Raw genomic sequence first — 18,396 nt, forward strand, 5'->3', positions numbered from 1 at the left:
TATCAGCAGCGTGAAGTAACTGTAACATAAGTTGAATAAAAGACGGATTCCAGAAGTCGTCTCAACGAGCTTTATTACATGTTCAATAACAGGTTCACACCAACACAGCCAGGTTGCTGCTCTGCGATCTCCCATTAACATGCTAACCTCTAACATTAACATGCTAATCTCTCACATTAACAGAGCCATCTCAGTGTGCGCGCTGTAGAGGCCGCTCACTGATCTCCCATTAACATGCTAATTTGCCTTCCCACCTGATGGACGCTTGTGTTGCTCCCGAAACGTCGTGATTTATTTTATTTTATACCTACGTGACTTTACCGAAAGAACCAAAGAGTATGCTAATTTTCACCTGGCAGCTCTTTGATTGGTGGAAAACCAAGCACCGTCGTGGTTGCTGCCCACCACTTACATTAATATTAGTTGCTGACATTTGGGCTAAGCCCATCTCAAACTTTTATAAACAGTTTGCCTTTAGAAGCTAACCCCCCTCTTTTCCTGATGATGACCGCTTGTGTTGCGATCGAAACGTCGTAGTTTTTTGTTATTTTCTTTGAACCTATCTACGTGACTTCACCGGAAGACCCAAAGATAATGGAGACGTATTCTTCACATTACTTATTTCAATATTATACGAAACTTTTAAGCTAAGCAACATGTGTCACAGCATGCAATTTTTAGTGTGCGCCATGTGCATTCATGTTTGTATGTTGTTTTAAACACAAGTTGTAGAGTACAGGCCACAAATCCCAAAACATCAAACGACAAGCAACAAACAGCACGTTATTGTTGTAATAGATTATTATTGCTATAATAGGTAATTATACTCTGTGCTTATTTCGGTAAAGTCACGTAGGTAGAGAAATAATTATGTTTTGACCCACGTGACTTTACCGAAAGAACCAATGAGTATAGATTCCTGCAGTCACGAAAGCTTCAAATCAAGATATAATAGGTAATTATTGCTGTAATAGGTAATTATTGCTGTAATAGGCAATTAACACATTTCCTGAAAAAAGCAAGGTTATTATAAGACCTGAAGAAAAGAGACGATGGGAGGGAATTCCAAAGAAGCAAAAAGATAAGTATTTTAACTTGTAGTGAGATGAGTTGCCTAGAGAGTGGGTGGGTGAGTGAATGAGTGAGTGAGTGGGTGAGTGTGATGTTGTGACCTGCAGTGTCGTGGTGGTTGTATAATGTGGATTAGAATCTTCAATATGGGTGGAGAAATCAATAAGTGGAGTTCACGTGAACAGTAACCTGAGTAAGAGTAACTCAAGTTTATTTTGTTTAACCGGATGAAAACTCCAGATATCAGGATGAGTCTCATTTGCAAGATTGAGTTGGGTCACCAAAATGAAACAAATAAAATAAAACAGAATACAGCATCGATGGAAGTGTGATAAAGACGTGACTGATCATCGGTGAGGGAGTGCCTGGTATGAGTTAGTGAGTGCTGGATCATCAACCACCCGAATTCCTTTGTGATGAATTCTATCCAGTGCAGTGAGGTCCAGATATCCAGATATGACAGGAGTGTGTGTGTATGCAATGTAAAGTGTGGGGAGCGGCAGTGTCGCGATTAGCGCAACACTGCGCTACGAATCCGGCGACCCGAGTTCGATTCCTGCTCACGGCCAACACCAGTGACGATTATTCAAACCGGTCATGGGCCTCCTCTAGGTCAACTCAGCATCAAATGAGTACCTGCTGCGGTGTGTAAACATCACCACTGGGGAGACAAAGGTGGCCGGGCGTGGTGTTGGCCACCCCACCCCTCTTCTGCTGTACCAGCCTTTATAGGTGCTCACTCACAGCACTTGCCTCAACAGTCTGTGAAAGGCTGTAAGTGGAATTTTTGTCTTGCAATGCAAGTGGATGGTGTGACCTGGCATTGATTGATGGAAATGACTTGCAACACCTGTTTTTATTATTATTATTTTGCTTGTGTACTCAGGAAAGACTCGCTAAGTATGAAGGCTCTTTCTCAGGAGGGTAGTGCAAAATTGGGATGATTGGGGTGGCAGGGTGGAACAGTGGAACACTTATGCCTCACAGCAGGAAAGACCTGGGTTCAATTCCAGACTCAGAGGCCTTTCTGAATGGAGTCTGTACGTTCTACCCCTGTTCTGCATGGGTTTCCTCTGGGTTGTCTGGAAATCACTCAATTGAGATTATACATAGCAACATCGGTCCCTACTTTACACACTTGTCAGGACCCTCCTAAAAAGAGTCTTGAGACTCAGTGAGGCTTCTTTGGGTAAACATAGTATTAGTAATATGGTGATTATGACATTGAAGCTGTATCTTATCTGGCGACTTAAGATTGAAAAAAGTGATGCTGAGATGATTGACATTCATCTGATGACGACGTTGGGCAGCCCATAGAGAACCAGGCCCTCTTCTGTAGACCAGCAACTCCCTGTCGCATGCACACAATACACACGCACAGACAGGTAAACACCGGTCCACACAGGTACACACAGGAGTACGCATACTGAGCCTTGAATTCTCTGTCTCATGCGCACAAAAAACCCATTACATTTCACTCTGCACTACATTTTAGGAAATTACAGCTCTGAGAATTACACGTATTTGTTTGACTGTTATGTGCAGAGGGGGTGGGAAAGTGCTGCCCTTTACTGTGTGTGGACCAGAGTGTCACTTTGAAGAAGGTATTTCGGAGGTAGCTCCGTGATATCTGCATCTGTGGGTCCTCTGGCACAGAGGGTTGAATTATTTGAGGTCAGATGTGACGCAAAGTCACTTATCCCGTGTATAGTGCTCTGAGCCACCCCCGGCATACAGATTGCTCTCTCAAAATCAAATAATTATCATGTCATTATCACTGCGGTCTGACACAGGCTATTCAAAAGACCACCCCTGATAGGTCTCCACATGGGAACGGGGAGGGGGACAGGGCTCCTGTGGGGGCAGGAGGAAGGAGCTACCCGAGATGGCGCTGGGCGTGGAAGGACGAGAGGGGCCGCCTGCGTCACCGCTGAGTGGGGACCCAGCCTGGAGCTGAGGCACTTGACCACAACACATCCCCCGCACCAACAGTGCTGCACACAAAGACAAAGATCCCCACGTAGCCTTGAACAGACTGCTGGGGCAAGTGCTGTTAAGGGAACACCTATGCGCCGTAACGGCACACGAGTGCTACATACACATAAAGACAAAGACCCCTGTATCGTCCACACAGAGCATTTGGAGAAGACCCTGTTAGCGAGCACCTATTAATAAGGCAGGTGCAGTACACGAGCAGCTCACTGATGGGATTGTGTTCAGATCTTCCAAGAATCTGTGAGCTCCTTACACCATCCAGCCTGGTTCAACCTGAATGGTTCAAACTGGCAAACATAAGATAAGAGATGGCATAGCTGTGGCCAAGTAGACCGAGTGCTTCGTGTTGAGCAATAGGCCGGGCAGTTTCCACACAGCCAATAGACACAAGTTTATTTTGTTTAGCCAGAACTCAAGAGATCATGATCGTCTCATTTGCAAGAATGACCCCGACCACTCAAGACACACACACACACACGTCACATAGACCCACACATTTTCACATACTCACACATACACGATCACAAAAGACAAAGATCCCCTGTATAGCCTGAACAGACTGTTGGGGCAAATGCTGTTATTGAACAGCTATGATGGCCAGCATGTTACACGAGGGGGTGGGTGGCCAGCACCACGCCCTACTGCCTTTGCCTAACCAAGTGAAGTAACGATGTTTACACATTGGACTAGCTACTCAAGTGAGGATGAGTTCACTCAGGACCGGTTCAGATAAACGCTCAAAGACAAAGCTTCCCCGTATAGCCTTAACAGACTGTTGGGGAAATTGCTGTTAGCAAGCACCTATGAAGGCCGGCATGGCACATGAGGGGGTGGTGGCTAGCACCATGCCCGGCCACCTTTGTCTCCTCAGTGGCAGTTTTCACACCACACCAGGTACTCCATTTGAGGCTGAGTGGACTTAGGGGAGGCCCAAGACTGGTTCAGATATTCGTCACTGGTGTTGGCCGTTAGCAGGAATCGAACCTGGGTCGCCAGGTTTATAGCACAGCGTGCTAGCCTCTACACTACCGCTCCCCCACTCAAAAAAACGCTCACACACATAGAAAAAGGATCCCCTGTAGAGCCTGAACATACTCTAGAAGCAAGTACTGTTAGCGAGCACCTATGAAGGCTGGCACGGCACACGAGGGGGTGGGTGACCAGCACCACGCCCAGCCGCCTTTGTCTCCCTAGTGGAAATGTTTTACACGCCGCACCAGGTACTCAATTTGAGGTTGAGTCGACTTAGGGGAGGCCCGGGACTGGTTTAGATAATTGTCACTGCTATTGGCCATGAGCGGGAATCGAACCCGGGTCGCCAGGTTCGTAGCGCAGCGCGCTAACCGCTACACTTCCGCTCCCTGACACATACTTACACACTCACACACACCTTCACAAACTCGTTCAAGGGCACCGATCCCTCCAGCTTTGCCAGGCCACAGTGGAGCCAGCACAGCACGGGCCCCAGCCAGGCTCAACATTATGGCTCCCAGCAATGGTCCTGGCAGCCCCAGGGCCCGCTCCCTGCACGCACACAAAGATAAAGGTCCGCACAGATTTGTGTCAACCCATGCCACTTGGGCCTGTCCCGTGACCTGTCAGCGAGTCTTTGACACTTCACGTGGCCTCAAAGTGCATCTAGCCTGCTGTGACGTCATCACCACTTTGTGCTGAACAGCGGCAGCTGTTGTTGTTGGGTGAGTGTTTGGGTCGGTGAGTGAGTTGAGTGTGTGGGTGAGTGAGTGTGTGAGTGGCACGGGCTCGAAAAGAGTTCTGCTGGTGTGCAAGTGAGTGTCGCTGTGTGTGAGTGTGTGGGTGTGTGTGGCTGAGTGTGTGAGTGAGTGTGACAGTGAGTGAGTGTTGGTGTCTCTGTGTGTGCATGTGGCGCATCAGCCAGTCATCTCGGTCATCTCAGTTAGTCGACCCGTAGCACCTGGGTCTGCCCCGTGACCTCCTGCCAGCGGGCGTTCGACACTTCACGTGGCCTCAAGGTGGACATGGCCTGGCACAAGCGTCGTGGTGACGTCACCGCCACTTAGTGGCGAATGGCGGTTGTTGTTGTTGTTGCATGTGGCACCTCTCCAGGGCGAGCGTGCTGTCAGGGTTGAAAGCCGTACTGCCCACCAGTGTCTGATCCAGAAGCAGCACGAGAGGGCTCTCTGTGGGAGAGGTATTGGGGAGGAAAGGAGGGTGAGAGGGATGGGGAGATAGTAATTAGCAGTTGAGTATTATGGGGCCTCCTTTGCCAGTGTCAAAATATAGGAATAGGTTTTCTCCTTTTTTTTGCAACAAAACAGGTGTTAAGATTTTGATTTAAAGAACCAAGAATAGGTGTTAAGATGTTAAAACACCAAACTGAAACCTTTTGCAAGGAATCATGTCTGCATCAACCACAGATACTTGTGGTGAAAATACAAACAAAAAACATGCTCTGACAGTATATGCATTGTCTTTGAAACTGATTGGTCCACACCAGAGATGGCGAACAGCTTTCGACTTCTGGCGTCTTCTGGTCTAACACTGTTTGAGACTAGGCTCTAAAGTAAGCTGTCTCTGGTGTGGACCAATCAGTTTTTTTTTCCGCAAATTTGTACCACGACGCTGACACACAATGGCCAACTCCTTTTTAGTTAAGTAATTGGATCTATAATGTCCATGGTGAAGAGGTGGCACCTAGTATTACAGAGTTAATATACACCGCAGTAATACTCAGGGCGGCCTTCTGAATTCGGACTGCGAACCTCTGCAACAAGCGGCAAACACACTACCGCTGGACCATGTCACTGACGGGAACTCACAGAGATGGTGTGAGAGACTGGGTGTCTCTGTGGGGGTGAGTGTCTCTGTGGGGGTGGGTGTCTCTGTGGGGGTGGGTGTCTCTGTGGGGGTGAGTGTCTTTGTCTCTGTGAGTGTAGGTGTCTCTGTGGGGGTGAGTGTCTATGGGGGTGAGTGTCTCTGTGGGGGTGAGTGGCTCTGTGGGGGTAAGTGTCTCTGTGGGGGTGGGTGTCTGTGGGTGTCTTTGTCTCTGTGAGTGTAGGTGTCTCTGTGGGGGTGAGTGTCTATGGGGGTGAGTGTCTCTTTGGGGGTGAGTGTCTCTGTGGGGGTGGGTGTCTTTGTCTCTGTGAGTGTAGGTGTCTCTGTGGGGGTGAGTGTCTATGGGGGTGAGTGTCTATGGGGGTGAGTGTCTCTGTGGGGGTGAGTGTCTGTGGGTGTCTTTGTCTCTGTGAGTGTAGGTGTCTCTGTGGGGGTGAGTGTCTATGGGGGTGAGTGTCTCTGTGGGGGTGGGTGTCTTTGTCTCTGTGAGTGTAGGTGTCTCTGTGGGGGTGAGTGTCTCTGTGGGGGTGGGTGTCTTTGTCTCTGTGAGTGTAGGTGTCTCTGTGGGGGTGAGTGTCTCTGTGGGGGTGGGTGTCTCTGTGGGGGTGAGTGTCTCTGTGGGGGTGGGTGTCTGTGGGTGTCTTTGTCTCTGTGAGTGTAGGTGTCTCTGGGGGGTGAGTGTCTATGGGGGTGAGTGTCTCTGTGGGGGTGGGTGTCTCTGTGGAGGATGGTTCTTACTGTTGAGGCTCAGCGAGGTGAGTTTCTCCGGAGCGAGGAAGGAGAGGAAACGCTTGGGAGCACAGAGGAGCAGCGCGCTCGCTGCAGAAACGAGTCGCTCACACTGGGCAGCGCTGCTCCACCACACACACAAAGATCCCCCATATAGCTTTTGACAGACTTGAGGCAAGTGCTATGACATGGGGTGCCTTTGTGTCCCCAGTTCTGATGTTTAATACATACTGCATCAGTCACTCAATGAAGGCCGAGTCGACCTAGAGGGGCTAGGACCATCTCAGGTGTTTGTCACTCATGTTGGCTGTGAGTATGAACGGAACACAGGCTGCCGGGTTTGTATCACTGTGCGCTAACCACTGCGCCACCGCTCCCAGCACGGTCACATTGCACACAGCACCGCACAAAGACGGAGAGCATTGCAACCATCACAACACACAGCACCACACACACGGGAGGCAGTGTGAGAGAACTGGAGATTGAGTGAGTGAGAGAGAAAGTGAAAGGGAGGGAACTCACTTAGGGGGCCCTGTTGAGGGGGCGAGCCCCTCCCATCGCGACGTGAGGGCGCACGACGAGTCCACGATGCGAGTCCACACATGTGCCACATTGCTGCCTATGTGCCACACACACAGTGGTGGTCATAGTGTGCCACACAAAGCGGTGATCACAGTGTGCCACACACAGAAACAGCAGTTATCACAGTCTGCCAGACACAATGGGGGCAAAGTTGTTACGTGTATTCGCATATGATTCCTTTACTGGTATATTTTCAGCATTGGGATATTTGGATAATACCAGTTATTGCGTTTTTTTGCGTTGTGAGAAAACCGCAGAATCCGGAGGAAACCCATGTAAAACAGGGAAGGACAAACCACAAACACTCACTCGTTCTCACTCCCACACACTCACTCACTCGCACACACTCAATCTCACTCATTCACACTGTCACACACGCTAGATAACAGGGGGAGAACGTACAAACTCCACGAACAAAGGTGCCCGATTTGGGAATCGAACCCAGGACCTTCGTGCTGTGAAGGACAAGTGTTACCACTGTGCCTCCGCCTCATACCTGCCTCCCGTGTGTGTCCATGTGGGTCGATAATATCTGCACCAGTCACTCAGGACAATAAACAGTCTGAATGGTTGATGATCCAGCACTCACTGATTCACGACAGTCACTTGCTTACTGGCGGTCAGTTATTTCCTCACCACTCTTCTACGGCTAATACCGAGGTTACTGTTCCCGTTAACTTCACTCGTTGATTCCTCCAACCATGCTAAGGGTTATTGTGGTGTGTGGGTCAGTGTGGCACAAGCGCCGTGCTGACGTCACCGCCACTTAGTGGTGAACAGCGGTGGATGTTGTTGTGTGGGCAGCATTGTCAGGATACACTTGAGCCCTTGCCCTTCCACAATGCTGCAGTGAGGCGGCACGGGTTGACTTACAGAGACCTGCCACAGAGCACATATGCACGCACCCTTGCCATCAGTCATGTGAGAGTGCCAATGTATATTTAAATTAAATAACAAACCACTAAACGCATTCCTCAATAACTATTTGCACTTGTGCACCACTGCCAATGCATCATCACCTATTATTTCAAACAAATAGTTAAACTGATAATTGTCTCCTGCATATATATACTGTATCTCTCCACATACATTTTGTTTACACCATCCATCGGCCGCACACCTTCTGGGTGTGCATAATTTCAGCCGCGTGTCTACACTTGGCTAATACGGAAAAAACAAACATGAAATGCAAATAACCGTGCTGCATTATACGACCGTGACACGCAAACCTCGCCTGGCTAAGGAAAATTACGCCTTATCTTTCCTGATGCAGGTGCTAAAGAAAAGTTCTGGTTGTGGGGGCAATGTGATATGGGGGGTGGAGGGGGGGTCGGGGGGGGGGCGCTCCACCCCTCCCCTCTATAGGGGCGGGGCTCTCCCCACCTGTCAATCAACTTGGATCCCCGGCACTGGTGTGGGATCGAAGTTCAAGATTTCGTATTGGTGGGGTCTGGCTGTGGCTGCCGAATGAATGACTGGCATTGGCCAAACATCTCCTTGCTGAAAAAACACCTGCAAATTACTCAATTGGGATTACGCACAGGAACGTCGCCCCCCCCACCCCCCCAACTGCGAAAACTTGGCAGGACCCTTCTGAAAACGAGTCTTCAGACTCAGAGAAAGAATGCGATGGAGTGACCATCTATGTTCGATGACTAGCCAAAAGCCACTGCAAAGATGACTGAAGTTCGCTTGATGGTTTATGTTAAACATATACGTACGGATGTAAGCATCAATTACCGGATTACGCTTGCGCACGCTTCTTGCCTTCTCTTCCTTCCCAGGCTTTTCCTCCCCCTTCTCCTCTATGATGGGATACAAACACACCACGTGGTGAACCATAATCTTCTCTCGTAGTCTGACAAGCAAGTGACACAAAGTCACAACTCTATGTTATCTATTGATGTTGGCCAACCATCCAATGCTGAAAACTTACTGGCAAATTACTCAATTGGCACACGATAAGGTGGGATGCCAGAACCACGCTCGACTGCATTTCTCTCCCTCATGGCGATGTTTACACATCGACCTAGGGGAGGCCCATGACTGGTTCCTACAATCGTCACTGGTGTTTGCCGTGAGCGGAAATCGAGCTCAGGTTGCCGGGGTTGTAGCGCAGCGTGCAAACTGCTACACTACCGCTCCCCACCACCATACTTACTACCACCAGCACCCTCATCACCGCCACCACACTCACCACCACCACCACCACCACCACACTCACCACTACCGCAGGCTGCACGAACCCAGCGGCCGTGCAGGATCTGCAAGGAGAAATCCCGGCTCATGGAGCGTGGTGGGGGCTGGAGCTGTAGGGTCTTAGGAGGCTCCATGTCAGCCATGGGGTTCTCAGCGCTGGGGGTGCGGCCAGGAAATGGAGACAGCTCGGGGCGACCCACCACCCCGGGCAGCAGCTCCAAGGGTAGCTGCATGAGATGCAGATCAGCGAGGATGATGAGGTGGGGGGCAGCTGGGGCAGCAGCTGAACACATGGGAAGGGATGGAGAGAAAACACAACGACACACTTGTAATTTGACTCACTGACACACTCGCACGCACACAGTCACAGAGAGAGACAGAGGCAGAGCGAGAGAGACAGAGACATACACTGATACACCTCCGATTAGCACGGTTGGCTACGTACGGTGTAAAAGAAGTTCAACATGAATATATATATACAGATACACACAGACACACATACTCACACACACACACAAAGACAGATATGCACACACACGCACACAAGAACACAGACATGCATTCGCAAAGATAGACATCACTCGCACACAAAGACAGGCACACAGGCACCTTGCTCAGCGCTGGCTCTGGTTGATTTTTCTCCACCTCGACAGCGAGCGCTCACAGCCGCCCCTACAGGGTCCATAAGCCTGCGTGTGTGTGGGGGGGGGGGGGAGCAGTGGTGCAGTGGTTAGCGCACTGTACTACACACCTGGCTTCCCGAGTTTAGTTCCCGCTCTTGGCTAACATCACTTTCGAATATATAAAACCGGTTCTAATTCTGCCCTAGATCGAGCGACTAGACTCAGCCTTAAATAAGTACCCGGTGCCATGTGTAGACATCAGCACTGGGGAGAGAAAGGCGGCCAGGCGTGGTGTTAGCCAATTAACCCCTCGTGTGCCATGCCGGCCTTAATAGGTGCTCACTAACAATACTTGTCCCAAGAGTCTGTAATAGGCTATACAGGGGATCTTTGTATTTGTGCACGTGTGTATTTAGGTTTGCGTGTCCATGTGTGCGTGTTTTCACACACATCTGTGCATATGTACATGTTAACAATGTGTCTACGTATTTATATTTTTGTAATATATTTTTTTATTTTGAAGCTTGTTTACCCAAGAAAGCCTTATTGAGTCTCAAGACTCTTTATAAATAAGGTCCTGCCAAGTTTATAACAGGAGATGATATCGCTATATGTAATCCAAATTGAGTAATCTGTATACGTTGTTTAGCGTTAGGATGTTTGGCCAATACCATTTACATTGGGTGTTTTTTAGCTACGGGAGGAACTGGAGAAACCCATGCAGAATCGAGGAGGAAAAAAAACTTCACATAATCTTCCTCATTCACAAAGATAAGGCAAAGATCCCCCCATATAGCCTTAACAGACTTTTGGGGCAAGTATTGTTCGCGAGTACTTATTAATGCCAGCATGGGGATGGATGTCTCCCAAGTGGCGATGTTTACACACCGCATCAGGTACTCATTTGAGGCTGAGTCGACCTAGGGGAGGCCCATGACTGGTTCAGACAATCGTCCCTGTTGTTGGTCGTGAGCGGGAACCAACCTGGGGTTGCCGGGCTCGCAGTACAATGCGCTAACCACTACACTACCACTCCCCACACTCACACACTCACTCACTCACACATTCACACACACGCAGACTGCAGAACAGGGGGAGAACATAGAAACTCTACGCAGAAAAGGCACCCAAGTCAGGAATCGAACCCAAGCCCTTGTTGCAGTGAGGCCCGAGTTCGACCACTGCGCCACCCTGCCATCCATCAAGGGATGATTTCTCCTGTAGACAGAAGTGGAGGAGGAAGGCCCAGACAGTGCAGCAAGAACGAGATGACCACGAGTAGAGGTAGCGCTACCCGAGTGCAGACACTCCCAGTTGGGCCAGCACTGGCTGCAGGTATTGCTCGGTTTGACCCACGATGGCCTCCAGACCCTCTTGCAGCTGCCTGTCATCATCTGAAATCTGTACATGACAAGAAAACGCATTACAACGGAAAATAAACAAATACAGCCTGGAAACAAATAGAGTTAAGAACACACAGTGATCCATATTATTTTTGGGTTAGTCCACGTGGTGGTTTTATACCAACATTCTTGTGATTAGCCCTCCACCACCCAAAATAATTGTCACGTTTACAGAGATATTATTGAAACCTGGCTAATGTATCTGTCTATGTCTCTATGTGTCTATGCCTCTTTGTGTGTATGTGTGAGTGATGGTCTCTGTCTCTATGTCTCTGTGTGTCAGTATCTTTGTCTTTTGTATCTGTGTGTCTATGTCTCTGTGCGTCCATGTCTATATATCTATGTGTCTATGTTTCTGTGTGTGTTATGTCTCTCTGTATCTATGTCTTTGTGTGTATATGTCTTTACGTGTCTGTCTCTTTGTCTTTGTGAGTCTATGATGGTCTGTGTGTATATGTATCTGTGTCTATTTCTCTGTCTCTGTGTGTTTATGTATCTGTGCGTGTGTGTGAGAGTCACTGTGTGGGTCTCTCTCTTCTCCTGCTGCAGATAACTCTGCTGCGCTCTCTCCCTGTGCTCCCGTGTGCTGCACAGGAGTGAGTCCAACTCCGTAGCCTTGACCTGTATTCGAGCCACACGCGTTCGAGACGCTACACACACATATAGATACAGACACACACTCAGATATAGATACAGAAAGACAAAGATCCCCCATATAACCTTAACAGACTGTTGGAGCAAGTGCTGTTAGCAAGTAGCACCTATAACACACACAGAGTGAACCGCATGCACACTGCTGCTGTTGTAACCATATCAGCACTCCCAGTGGCAGCTGTGCAGCACAATACGACTTAGCATCTGGCCTCCATGTGGGCATTAGTCTGCCAGTAGGGGGCAGCGTTTCTATGTGTAATCCCAAACGAATAATTTGCGGGTAATTTTTTTATTTTGACAAATTTGGACCGTGACGCTGGCACAAGACTGCCGACTCTTGTGAATGATGTTACGGGATCTTTGACATCCACTGCGAGTGAAGCAGATGGTGCATAGTATTCTATGGTTAATGCACACTGCGGTGTTAAAGAGGGCAGAATGCCGGATTCCGACCATGAACCTCTGCAACAAGTGGTGAATGCCCCACTGGCTGGGCCATATCACATCCCTTTACAGACTTAGTAAGAGTGCTGTTAGCGAGCACCTCCAATTAGCATGGTTGGCTATGTACGTTGCAAAAGAAGTTCAACATAGATACACTAGTTACACACTGACCCATGTGGCCACTGCTGTAGGAGCCCCCCGTCTCCCTGCCACCATTCCCCCCTGATGTACTAACCTAGCTGCTGGCTGCCTCCAAGTTTCTCCATCTTCTTCTTGTCTCCCACACAAGAGCCCGGCTTGTCCAGCACAGCTCCATAGAGGTAGCGTCTGTGAACGCATGCATCCCCGTGTGTGTGAGTGAGTGTGTATGTGCGTGCAGTGCAATGTGTGTGTGCAGTGCGGCATGCGTGTGTGTGCAAGTGCAGTGTGCATGCAGCATGTGTGTATGCAGTGCGGTGTGTGTGGTGCCTGTGTATGTGTGTGTAGGGTATTGATACTTGCCTGTCTAGGGAGTGCTGCAGAATGACGATGTCTAGATTTGGAGGAAGCTCATTGATCAGCACCAGGTGCTGTGTCGAAACTGCAAGATATCGCCACACCTGACAAAAGAAAAAGATCATCCGTATAGCCTGAACAGAAGTATTGGAGCAAGTGCTGTTAGCGAGCACCTATGAAGGCTAGCATGGCACACGAGGGGGTGGGGGCCAGGCACCACACCCAGCCACCTTTGTCTCCCCAGTGGCAATGTTTACGAATCCCACGAGGTACTCATTTGAGGCAGGGTCGACCTAGGGGAGGCCTAGAGCCGGTTCAGATAATCGTCACTGTGGTGTTGGCCGTGAGCTGGAATCGAACTCGGGCCACTGAGGTCGTAGCGCAACGTGCTAACCACTACACTACCACTCGCCACATGCGCACACACACAAAGCCATGCGCACAGGTATAAACGCACACAGGCACATTACATTACGAGAGACTTCATGTTTATTGGTTAATTGCTGATCCACTACTCATTAGGTCACTCACACGCTCAGCGGCGGTCAGTCGCTGTATTATCACTTTTAAATTTAGATTGAAAACTACTTATTTTTAACTGCTTTTTGTGTTAAGTTTGTTGTTCTTCCCCCACACCTCTGATAAGCATGGTTGGCTACGTACGGTGCGAAAGAAGGTCAATATACACACTTACAACAACACTCACTCACCTACTAACTCACTCACGACTCACTGATCCTCATTCACTCATCCACACTCACTCACTCACCACACTGGACAAATAACAAAAAAACCCAACATTCGTCAACGCACTGCAGGCCACAAATTTCTCTCTTTGCTTGTTTCCATTGTCACAATAACCTTGCTCAAGTCAAGAAAGTGTTTACTATTACCGATTACAACTTACATAGTGCTACTTGTTGCTGGTCGTTTGATCCTAAGTATTTTCTATCCCACTTGGCCAAATATGGGCTCACGTTGATCGGAACGTCCCAGGGACCCATGGTAGCAATGATGAGCTGTGATCCTAAGTATTTTCTATCCCACTTGGCCAAATATGGGCTCACGTTGATTGGAACGACCCAGGGACCCATGGTAGCGATGATGAGCTGTGATCCTAAGTATTTTCTATCCCACTTGGCCAAATATGGGCTCACGTTGATCGGAACGACCCAGGGACCCATGGTAGCGATGATGAGCTGTGATCCTAAGTATTTTCTATCCCACTTGGCCAAATATGGGCTCACGTTGATCGGAACGACCCAGGGACCCATGGTAGCGATGATGAGCTGTGATCCTAAATATTTTCTATCCCACTTGGCCAAATATGGGCTCACGTTGATTGGAACGACCCAGGGACCCATGGTAGCGATGATGAGCTGTGCACAATCTATGCCCTTTGAGCTGTAGGAATAAGTGAGCTAGATTATTTTTCCACACTTAATATAATAATGTAGTACATTTGGTATTGGTGTGATGTTTCACGGATACGATCTGCAGTAGTTTTCACACTAGGGGGTGAGGTTGCGATGTGTAATCACAATTGAGTAATTTGTGGTGTCAACTTTTTTGTAAATTTGGACCATGACGCCAGCACACAATGCCCTACTCGTTTCAAATGATGTTACGGGATCTTTAACATCAACTGTGAAACAGACGACGCATAATATTTCACAGTGAATACAGGCGGCAGGGTTGTGAAGTGCTAACACTTGTGTCTCACAGCAAGAAGGACCTGGGTTCGATTCCCAACATGCAAACTGTGTGGAGTTTGCGTGTTCTTCCCCTGTCCTGTAAAGGAATACGTCTAGATTCTCCAGTTTCGTCCCATAGCTAAACCAAAAAAACCATACAATGTGTAGTGACATAAGAAGGGAGGGGCTGCTGGGAGCTCTGGGTTCCCAGGCGCTTAAGCCTTTTGGCGCCGCCAACGGGGGGGGGGGGCTGTGTGTGCTCTGTGGGATGTCTGGTGGCGCACACGGCCCCACCCCTCGTTGGACCAGGCATAAAAGGAGAGCTCCCTGGACGATCGGGGCCCAGTTGTAACTCAAGACCCAAGACCCACGACCAGCCATCTGAAGACCCTGGGATGCTGTGAGAGCCAGTGGTGGGACTCTGGAACTCCCGACTCTACGACCTTGTGAGGGCGAGTTCCAGAGCGTAGCCAGAGTAGTGTATCTAGGCTGTGTACCTAGGCTGTGTACCAGAGGTGGGACAAAGTCATTGTTATGCAAGTCCAAGTCGAGTCTGAAGTCATCAAATTCATGACTCGAGTCTGACTCGAGTCCAAGTCACATGACTCGAGTCCACACCTCAGAGGTGGGACAAAGTCATTGTTATGCAAGTCCAAGTCGAGTCTGAAGTCATCAACGTCATGACTCGAGTCTGACTCGAGTCCAAGTCACATGACTCGAGTCCACACCTCTGCTGTGTACCTAGGCTGTAACAGAGTATCAGGACTGTTGGAGTGTTGGACTGTTGGAGAGTTGGAGTGTTGAATCGTAATAAAGAAGTTACATCTACAAGTGTCTCCGGAACCCGTTACAAATGTAACTGGTATGGGCCAAACATCCCAATGCTGAAAAATGACCTGCAAATTACTCATTTTGGATTAGTCACAGCAGCAACATCGCCCTCTACTCTGAAAAACATTGGCAGAACCCTCCTGAGAAAGACTGCTGAGACTCAGTGAGGCTTTCCTAGCTAAATAAGTGGCTTGAGACTGGTGTTAGTGCAGTTCGATTGGTGAGTTGTGATTTACAATTGTTAAAAAAATCACCCCATGTGTAAAATGAGCTGCTGCCAAAGTGGTGAGAAAGAGAGTGAGCGAGGAAGCGAGTGAGCGAGTGAATGAGTGAGTGAGCAGGCCTCACCGTCTGCTTCAGGGCATGCGTGGCGGCGGCGCTGCCTGTGGGGGCAGTAGTAGCAGCAGCAACAGGAGGAGTGAGGGGGCAGCAGCATCCAGCCTGTCCACGGTCCCGCGTGGCTGTGCGGAGGCAGGCGGCCGCACGTGAGCTCCCGGCTGCCCCGGCCACGCGCCTCAGTACCACGGCCAGAGCCCGGCTTGCCACACAGCTCTAGTGGCACGGCAGAGAGTGTGGGAGATTGGGAAGAGTGGGGAGAGTGCGGGAAAGTGTGGGTAAGACCATGGGTAACAGCGTGGGGGACAGCAGCGGAGAGAGTGTGCGGGAAGAGTGGGGGAGAGCGTGGGGAGATGGAGAGCATGGGAAGATAGGGAGAAAATGGGTGAGAGTGTGGGTGAGAGCATGAATGAGAGCAGGAAGAGCAGGGGGGAGAGGGGTGGAGCGGATGGAAGCGTCAGTGAGAACATGGTTAAGAGCCTGGTGGAAAGTGGGGGAGAACCCTCCAGCGACAACGGAGAGTGGAGGAGCGACACTCACAATAACGAGCGGAGCGCCAGGCGGCTAAAACACGGCAAGGTGGCACAGTAGGGAGCACAGCTTGTCTATCTGCCAGTCATCTCAGTCAGTCAACTCATAACACCTGGATCTGTACCGTGACCTCCTGCCGGCGAGCCTTCCATACTTCACGTGATGGTCTCAAAGTGCACCTAGCCTAGTGCAGGCGCTGTGGTGACGTCACCGCTCCATAGTGGCGAAAGGCAGCTGTTGTTGTACATGAATGTGCGAGTGACGAGTGTGTGTGCGTATGAACTCACCTGGAACAGCGCCAGGTATTGTGCTGCTGCCCGTGGCTGCGAGGGCCCCATGGCATCCGTGAGGGCGAGCGCAGCACTCGACGCTGTGTGGAGGTCACCTTCCCGCAGAGCAACGCCCAGTGCCTGACTCATCAGCTCCACAGACTGACACAGCTGAGCTTGTGGGAGAGACAGCTCAGCCTGGTGGTGAGGGGGTGACAAATGGAAGTGGCGATGGAAGAGTCACGGCCAGGAAGCAAACCGAAACCCAGACCCATCGTCTCTTGAGTTGATTGATGATCCACCACTCACCGATTCATTCCAGTCACCTCGCTCACTCATCAGTAATCAGTTGCCTTCGTATCACTCTTCTATCACTACTACCATGGTTACTGTTCCCATGAACTTCCACTCATTGAATCCTTTATCTATGTTGACGATTCAGCCGACCAGACCGACTCGCTCAGATACACTTACAAAAACACGCCCACACTCAAAATCAACAGGAGCTGCCATTCACCACTACGTGGCAGTGATGACACAAATGTGCTTGCGCCAGGATAGATGCACTTTGAGTATCGAAATGTCGATGGCAGGAAGTCACGGGGCAGACCCAGGTGTTATGGGTTACCTGACGATGACTTACAGATGCCCCACCTGTGCTCCCCACTGTGCCAACTTGCTGTGATTTAACCACCCGGTGCTCCGCTTGTTATTGTGAGCATTATTTCTCTGCATTCCATTGTTGTTGGAGGGCGACTGCCTCCAATAGCCCAGTAGCGTCCTTGATATGCTTTCTGAAAGCCATTCATGATTGTGAGCAGAGGGTCAGGGCCTCAAAAGCATGTAGAATAATGCAAAGCCATGACCTAATGATGGTATCATAGGCCTTGACCAGGTCGATAAAAAGCAGACACGATATGTAAGTGGTGTTGAAATTCCTTACACCTCTGTAATAATGTTTGCCACACTCACATACACACGGTCACACACTCACACACACTCACACACACTCACACACACGGTCACTCACCTGCATGTGGAGAACCGGTGGTGTTGGTGATGATAGAAAAGTCAGTTCTGTGGAGCCATCGTCTTCCTCCATGAGCTCTGGCTCCGTATCCCCCCAGTTCTCCTTAATAATCAGAATAATTAATAATAATAGTTGAGTACATTTCGTCTTGCCATTACCATATTTACCCTTTCTGGCAATAAAACAGGTGTTAAGATGTTCAAACACCAAATAGAAACCTTTTACAAGGAATCATGTCTGCATTAACCATAAGTATTGTTTGGTGTTCTCTGGTCTGACACTGGTGAGACTAGGCCCTAAAGAAGTCTATCTCTGGTGTAGACCAATCAGTTTAAAAGACAATGCATATATATTATATAAGTCGTTATTGGTTAGATTGAGGGGGTCGAAATTAGGATGGTCGTCGACACTGGTGCGTCGGCGACCATCATTTCGGAGCTAATTGATAACATTCTGCCCGCAGCACAGGTGTGTATCAGACGAGCTGAGGTGTGTGATCCCGTTCTCAGGTGTTGCGCGGCTGACGGCCCCCAAGTCGCCATCTGCACCGACTCCACTGGCTTCAGAAAACAAAGAGCCCGTCGGCCCGGCCGACTGCTCCCCGTGAGGAGCCGGGTTCGTCGGGACAGTTGCATATTCCCCCCGGGACCTCGAGAGAGAGCGAGCCCACCTACCCTGGGATCCCGGCCACGAGGA

The 18,396-nt window shown here is 49.6% G+C and overlaps 1 protein-coding gene across 1 annotated transcript in view; it reads right to left on the reverse strand.

Annotated features, from left to right (window-relative positions):
* Positions 1 to 56: 56 nt before the first annotated feature.
* CFAP46 (cilia and flagella associated protein 46) overlaps positions 57 to 18,396 on the reverse strand; it is a 67,214-nt gene continuing 48,874 nt past the window's right edge. The window contains 18 exon segments of the mRNA XM_061555781.1: positions 57 to 2,422; positions 2,952 to 3,065; positions 4,457 to 4,590; positions 5,144 to 5,225; positions 6,619 to 6,731; positions 7,132 to 7,228; positions 7,688 to 7,723; positions 8,010 to 8,070; positions 8,932 to 8,996; positions 9,416 to 9,673; positions 10,000 to 10,079; positions 11,308 to 11,414; positions 11,936 to 12,066; positions 12,750 to 12,841; positions 13,016 to 13,113; positions 15,883 to 16,086; positions 16,689 to 16,868; positions 17,701 to 17,802. Coding sequence (XP_061411765.1) covers positions 2,358 to 2,422; positions 2,952 to 3,065; positions 4,457 to 4,590; positions 5,144 to 5,225; positions 6,619 to 6,731; positions 7,132 to 7,228; positions 7,688 to 7,723; positions 8,010 to 8,070; positions 8,932 to 8,996; positions 9,416 to 9,673; positions 10,000 to 10,079; positions 11,308 to 11,414; positions 11,936 to 12,066; positions 12,750 to 12,841; positions 13,016 to 13,113; positions 15,883 to 16,086; positions 16,689 to 16,868; positions 17,701 to 17,802 — 2,019 coding nt within the window. The 3' untranslated portion in view covers positions 57 to 2,357.

Source organism: Lethenteron reissneri, chromosome 21 (assembly GCF_015708825.2).
Source record: "Lethenteron reissneri isolate LAM-NWPU_2019-01 chromosome 21, ASM1570882v1, whole genome shotgun sequence".
NCBI lineage: Eukaryota > Metazoa > Chordata > Hyperoartia > Petromyzontiformes > Petromyzontidae > Lethenteron > Lethenteron reissneri.